Raw genomic sequence first — 6,736 nt, 5'->3', positions numbered from 1 at the left:
TGCTTCTCCAGAATGAGCCATTTGATGGCTCCGCAGACCACCTCTGGTTTGATGTCCACCATGTTGATGGCCATGGCGAAGACCTTGGCCACGTAGGCCGTCAACCTGAGGACGGGAGAACTCGGCGTCGCATCCGACGCTGTCACCCAAACCCCCCGTGGTGGCGGTGGTGGGATGGGGACCCTCACCAGGTGCTGGATGGGCGGTTAGTGAAGGCAGCAAATGAGCCGTCGTCTTTGCGGAACGCGAGCTGTTGGGTGTAACCTGGCGGGCAGAGGGCAGTTGGCCAACATGTGGGTCACCTAGGGGTGGCTTCAGGCCGCCGGCCCCTTCTGGTGCCCATCCCAGCACGAACCAGTAGATCTGGAAATCCCCAAACTGGTGGCACCCAACCTACGCGAATGGTTTGGAACAAGACGGGTCCCTTCCAACTCAACCATTGAGTTGAACCATTCCGTGGTTCTATGATCTCAAAGGCCCCTTCCAACCCCAAATCGTTTCAGGATTCCAAGATTCCACGATCTTTAAGATCCCTTCCAACTCAACCCATTCTACAGTTCTATGACAGGTTCTATGGGAACCTGCTTTGGCAGGGGGGTTGGACTCGATCATCTCCAGAGGCCCCTTCCAACCCCTACAACTCTTTGATTCTGTGACCTTCAAGGACCCTTCCCACCCAAACATCCCATGGTTCTACGTCTTAAGATGCAGATGCCCTTTAGCCCCTCGGAAGGCACTTTCATTTTGCACCCTAGAAGATCCCTCTTTTCCTCTCCGGGATGCTCTCACCCTTTTTGATCAACTCGATGGCCTCCGCACGGCGGTGGATACCGAAGGTCTCCCATTGCATCGTGCTGTCCAGGTAGTGGACAGCGATGACAGTGGGTGTCATCCCAATCATGTTCTGCTCCCCGCAGCCCGACGGGGTCACAATGAGGTGTTTCAGCTTGGTCCCATCGATGGCTTTCTCCACCAGGATGGACACGGGGTTGCCTGGAACAAGGGGAAGGGACATGATGTCAAGGAGGAGTGTCTTGTCCCCTCCAGGCCCGCCCCGTCCGTCCCCTCTCCCATGCTGTCACCTTGAATGCTGACTTTGGTCTCCGACTCGGTGTTGGGGACGATGTCAGAGAGGTTTGCTGCTTTCACCTTCACTTCCTGCACGCCGTCTGTGGGGCAGGGAGAGGACAGGATGGAGGTGGGTGGCCCCAAATCCTTCTCCCCCCCTTCCCTGAGATGACCCAGTCCCACCCCACATCCACAGCAGGGGGTCCCTTATCCCCCACGATGCTCCAGACCCATACCAGGATGTTCTTTTTCCTCAGATGTCTCCACTCCGCAGTAGGATGTCCCCGATTCCACTGACACCCCAGAGGCCAACAGGGCAGCCCTCCAGCCCCACAGTGACACACTACTCGTCCTGCAGTATGCTCCCATCTTGCCCTTGGTGGTGCATCCACCGCACTTCACGCACACAGTTGTCTTTCCCAGTTTCCCTTCTCCTCCCATTCAACCCACGGGATGAGACTCCACAGGACCGGAGCGGGGCCACTCACTGTTTCCCAACGTCTTTGGGTCAAGCTCAACTATCTTCACCGTCTTCTCCAGCCTCATCCCTTCGGGCTGCAGAGGGGAGACACCCACGCTCAGCACTGAGCTGATTTGACGTTTCCCCTTCCCAACCTCTCCAGGTTTGGCTAAGAAAGTGCTCCAGCATCGACCAGCACGTGGTCACGGGACAAACTGGGAGACCTCCAGGGGTGGAGAATCCCAGGAGACAACTCCTGAGCACAGATGGGGGATCCTTCATCTCTGGGTACCAACACCGGGATGAAGCGTGGACGACGATGCCGTCAGGAGGACCGGGAGGAGCTGGGGGGCATCGGAGGGCTGAGGCGGCAGCAGGGGCTACTCACCACCACTCTGAGCTTCTTCTTGACGCCATCAGACACAAAGCTCTCCCAGACGGCCGCCTTCACCTCGACGTCGTGCTGCCCCAGCTGCAAGGGCACGATGACGAAGGGCACGGCGTGCGACGTCTGAGGCTCCAGTTGCAAGATCTGCTGGTAGCGCGTCTTGGAGGTGGACGCGCTGCACAGGGCCGGGTTGTACATCAGCTCCACGCGCACCTGGGGATACAGAGAGACGTTGGGTTCAGGCGGCCACGGATCCCCCTGCAAGCGCTGGAGTGAGGCACCGACCTTGATCTTGCTCTTCCAGTAGTTGTAGAGGACGGCGCGGACCTCCACCTGCTCGTTCCTCACCGCCGAGTAGGGCAGGCGCAGGTCGATGAAGAACTCCTTCATCACCGTTATCTCGTAGGGGTCGGCCACGCACAGCCCTGTGGGTTGGGGATTGTGAGCTGATTTGGCCCCCCGTGGTCCCAGGGACATCCCCGAGGCTTGGGGAATCTCTCCGAGTTCCTTCAAGGTTCGCCTGACCCCTCAAGTCCCACAGATGTCCCCAAAGTTTGGGATACCTCTCCAGAGTTACGAATCCTTCTCCCATGTTGGAGACCCCTCAAACTCCACAAGAACCCCTCAGGATTTTGGAGACCCCTCAAGTCCCACAGACGTCCCCAAATTTTGGGATACCTCTCCAGAGTTACAAATCCCTCTCTCATTTTGGAGACCCCTCAAACTCCACAAGAACCCCTCAGGATTTTGGAGACCCCTCAAGTCCCACAGACGTCTCCAAAGTTTGGGATACCTCTCCAGAGTTACGAATCCTTCTCCCATGTTGGAGACCCCTCAAACTCCACAAGAACCCCTCAGGATTTTGGAGACTCCTCAAGTCCCACAGACATCCCCAGAGCTTGGAATACCTCCCCAGAGTTACGAATCCCTCTCTCGTTTTGGAGACCCCTCCATCCCCAAGTTCACCCCTCCAAGTTTTGGGGACTCCTCAAGTCCTAGAGTCCACCCCCAAGATCTGAGCGAGTCATCCAGTTCGCAGGAACCTCTTCCTCCTCCATCACGTACCCTTCTTCTCAGAGAGGCTGACAGCCAGGACCTCCCAGGTGGTGATGGAGTCTTTCAGGTATATGGGCAGCGTCTTCGTGGAGATGCTAGAGGGGATGCAAACAACCAGGGGGGTTAGAATTGGCTCCACGTCTGGACAGAGGGGTGTAAGCAGCCACCAAACTGGACCAGGATGGTTACAGCTTGTCCCCTAGCTGGACCATGGGGTGCAGGTGGCCTTGGAGCTAGACTAAGAAGTCGGTAGGTCCCAAGGCCAAGTGTGCCATTTGTTGACCTCATATAGACTGAAGGAGTCATGGCTTGTCCCCACTTTGGGCTTGTTGGGGGTTCAGATCCTGTTGGGTAGGAGATCATGGATCCCCACATAGAGATATGGGGTGGTGGTTGTCCTCAGGCCTGGCTTGGAGCGATACCTCTACTGGAACCGGGACGTTGGGCTCACCCCAGTTCATTGGGCGGTTCTGTCAGCTCCTCCACCTGCCACAGCCAGCTCTCTGGGAAGAGGCTCCGCGAGGTGATGTCTTCGTCAGCCAGGAAGGCATCATCCACCTCACCTGGGGACGGCGACAGCCCTCTCAACCACATCCGTGTCCATGGGATCCCACCCTCCGGAATCATCCCCGGCACAACCCAACTTTCACCTAAGCGGCGCCCAGTCTTTGCTTAGGCATTGCCTAAATATCAACCAAGCTCCTCGTAAGCTTCACCCGACACGAGGGACGCGCAAGCATCACTCGTGCGTTGGTCACACTTCGCTGTCGCTTCCCCGAAGCATCACCAAATCCTTGCCCAAATATCACCCTGCCTTTCTGCAAGGATCAGCTGAACTTTGCCCCAAGGTCTCCCAACTGCTGGGCCATCGCTGCCCAGCCTTTGCCCCAGCATCACCCAACCATTTCCCAAACACCTCCCAAGATGTGCATTGACCGCAGTTCACTGAAGCTTCCCCCAAGCTTCACATGAGCTTCGCTCACGCTTCACTCCGCTTTTGCCTGAGCATCACTCACGCACTGACCACCCAAACGTCGCCCCCTCCTCACTTAACACCCCCCAAGCATTTCTCAAGCTCTGCCCATCCATCCGTCCCCCCCTGCTGTCACCCCACTGCTCCCAGCACTTGCTTCGAGCCAGCTCGTAATGCAGATCGCGCTCCTCGTCGTGGATGCCCTTGATGTACAGGCAGCAGTTGAGGAAGGCTTCGGTGCAGGCCGTGCCATCGAGGATGTAGGTGGCCCGTTTCTCACAGCTGTAGCCCATCAGGTTTTCCTTCATGCCGTCCTCGCAGCACTTGCGCAGGTTCCTGTCGCTGTACTCGGCCACTGCCAGCACCAAAACACCCCGATGGCATCCGACCTCGCGGCCCCATCGGGGATACGGGGTGCTCCGGTGTCCCTTGTGGGACAATCCAGCATCTCGGGTGATGGGACACTGCGGTGTCCCTGAGGACCCAAGACAGGCTGGTGTTCCCAGTGCCACCTACTCTTGGTGCCCTTGTGCTTGATGAGCTTCACGGAGCGGCGCTTGCGTTTTGCAGGTTTCGCGCATTGGACCTCTGGGGACAAAGGTGACATCGGTCAGGATCCAGGTGTCGCTTCCCACAGAAGGCAGGCGTCGCACCCCAAACACCCCAGGGCCGCATCCTGCACCCCTGAGGTGTCACACCCCCGTCCCCACGATGTCACCCGTGGGTTCCGTCCCCATGCTGACACAACTCCGCTTCTGGGGACACGGCGCCCCCACGCTCGGCACGTCCCACCCCTCTGGTGTCTGTTCCCCATCCCATCGTGTCACCCACCACCTCTCTGCTCCGTTTCGATGTTCACATTTGTAGCCAGGCTGAGGCCTGCGTCGGCGAAGACCCCCACGTGGTTCCTCCCACTGCCCGGGGTGCAGCCGATGTCACTGTTCTCCACTGCGTCCCACACCTGCGGCCAACAGAGGGACAACCCCGAAAGATCCTCCTGCCTCTGGGGGGACGTCGGGGACAGCAGAGGGTGGAACTGGAGCTCCCACCTTACTCTGGGTGAGTTTGTTCTTGTTGAGGACATAGACTGCCTTGTCCACGGCCACCAGCCCCACGTGGGCTTTGTGGTCACCCTCGATGCGCAGCCGCATGGGGGTCCTCGGCTCGTGCACACGATTGTCGGCCTCCGATGCTCCCTTCACCACCAGCTGCCAGGGACACAGCGGGGTTGGGGCTGTGGGGAACGCAAAAAGCCCCCACCAGCCCTAGGAGGTGCCCCATCTGTGCCCCAGCAGGCCATTGGACCCCTGGACAACCAACAGCTGTGTCCAGGTTGGCCACCTGAGCCACCCGCGGACCACGCGAAGCGTTCATGAGATGCCCAAGGCACCCATGGGCTGCTCAAGCTCTGCATAGGAAACCTCGAAGGCATTCAAGCCTCTCTTGAGGAGCAAAACCTGCATGAGCCACCTGGTCCCCCCGTGGAGCATCCGAACAATTGTGGGCCACCCGCTCCTCTCAAAGGCCACCTAAACATCCTATGGGCTCCTCAAAGACACTTCGCCTTCCCAGGGACATTCAGGCCACCCAGCAGCACCCAGTTCCCCAAAAGATGCCCTCCGAGACACCCAATCTTCTCAAAGAACACCTGAGGTTCTCCAGGCCCATCGGGCCACTCAAATTTCTACTGGGCCATTCAAATTCCCCAAGGACTTCCCAGGTCCTCGAGGACACCCAAGACCACAGGGACACCCCAGTCCCTCGTTGGGTCAATTCAAGTTCCACGAGGGATTTCCGAGTAAAAAGGACACCCAAATCCAAACCCTTTGGGCCACCCAAAATGCCTATTTAGCCACTCAAGTTCCTCAAGCCTCCAAGAACCTACAAGTCCCCCATCGGGCCAACCAAGATTCCCATTGGATCCTCAAGTTTCCCAAGGGCTGTCCAAGCTCCGCTGGACACGCAAATCCCCAATGGGCCACTCAAGTCTCCACTGGGCTACTCCAGTTCCTCAAGGGATATCCAAGCCCCCAAGGACCTGCAAGCTCCCTGTTGGGTCACTCAAGCAGCCCAAGGACACCGTCAGTCCCCCAGGGAACCCCAGGCCCCAAAAGGAGCCACTGAAGCACCACACAATCCGCTCTGAAAGCCAACTGAACCCCTCCCAAGGGCCAATCGATGCCCCAGTGGTCCTCCCCCAACTCCAGAGACGAGGGGACATGCTCACACTGCCCATGCAGGTGTCCTTGACGTCGACCCAGACCGAATCAGCCACGATCTCTCCTGGTTTCACATGGTAGTAGGCCACGATACGGAAGGAAGGGATGAGGTTGGCCGTCACGGGAAGTGACATAGTGACCAGGCTCTGGTCACCTTCCCTTGGCTGCCGTCCCACGTGGACGATGTGCCCCTTGCTCAGGATCTGCGGTGGGTAAGGAAAGGCCGAGTGGGTGGGTGGTCTGGGCACCCCGATCCCTGGGATGGGGTTGGGGATGGCAGAAGTCGTGCGCGCTCACCAGGTAGGTGAAGTAGGAAACGGATCTGCGGACGTCCTCTCTGTTGCTCTTGAGATGGAAGTTGATGGGGAGGTTGTCCCCGGGTTGTACCTGGCTAGCGCCCACTGCCAGGTGCAGGTAGTTGCCGGAGTTCCCCTGGCTTTGATACGCCTCGGCCACCATCTGCTGCGAGGCCTGGCGCTCCGGGGGCAGATCCTTCTGGGCTGTCCTCACCTGCAGCAAAGGAGGCATGGTGCGTCAATGCGGAGAGGTATGAACCCGGGCAGGGGTCTCCA

General features: G+C 58.6%; 1 protein-coding gene across 1 annotated transcript in view; it reads right to left on the bottom strand.

Annotated features, from left to right (window-relative positions):
• Positions 1-3: 3 nt before the first annotated feature.
• Positions 4-6,736, bottom strand: part of LOC122192614 (A.superbus venom factor 1-like) — a gene marked incomplete at its 3' end in the record, with an annotated part of 9,681 nt that continues 2,948 nt past the window's right edge. The window contains exons 6-20 of the mRNA XM_042893220.1: positions 6,462-6,674; positions 6,173-6,367; positions 4,995-5,153; positions 4,777-4,906; positions 4,462-4,533; positions 4,103-4,300; positions 3,424-3,535; positions 2,982-3,067; positions 2,202-2,341; positions 1,917-2,129; positions 1,557-1,623; positions 1,083-1,169; positions 790-993; positions 189-264; positions 4-105 (exon numbers count right to left, since the gene is read on the bottom strand). Coding sequence (XP_042749154.1) covers positions 4-105; positions 189-264; positions 790-993; positions 1,083-1,169; positions 1,557-1,623; positions 1,917-2,129; positions 2,202-2,341; positions 2,982-3,067; positions 3,424-3,535; positions 4,103-4,300; positions 4,462-4,533; positions 4,777-4,906; positions 4,995-5,153; positions 6,173-6,367; positions 6,462-6,674 — 2,054 coding nt within the window. The remainder of the gene's footprint in view (positions 106-188; positions 265-789; positions 994-1,082; positions 1,170-1,556; positions 1,624-1,916; positions 2,130-2,201; positions 2,342-2,981; positions 3,068-3,423; positions 3,536-4,102; positions 4,301-4,461; positions 4,534-4,776; positions 4,907-4,994; positions 5,154-6,172; positions 6,368-6,461; positions 6,675-6,736) is intronic.

Source organism: Lagopus leucura, unplaced genomic scaffold, assembly GCF_019238085.1.
Source record: "Lagopus leucura isolate 7727_CA_CO unplaced genomic scaffold, USGS_WTPT01 56162-0_obj-0_obj, whole genome shotgun sequence".
Lineage (NCBI taxonomy): Eukaryota > Metazoa > Chordata > Aves > Galliformes > Phasianidae > Lagopus > Lagopus leucura.
The sequence above is the reverse complement of the archived record's forward strand: the minus strand, read 5'-3'. Positions and strand labels throughout refer to the sequence as shown.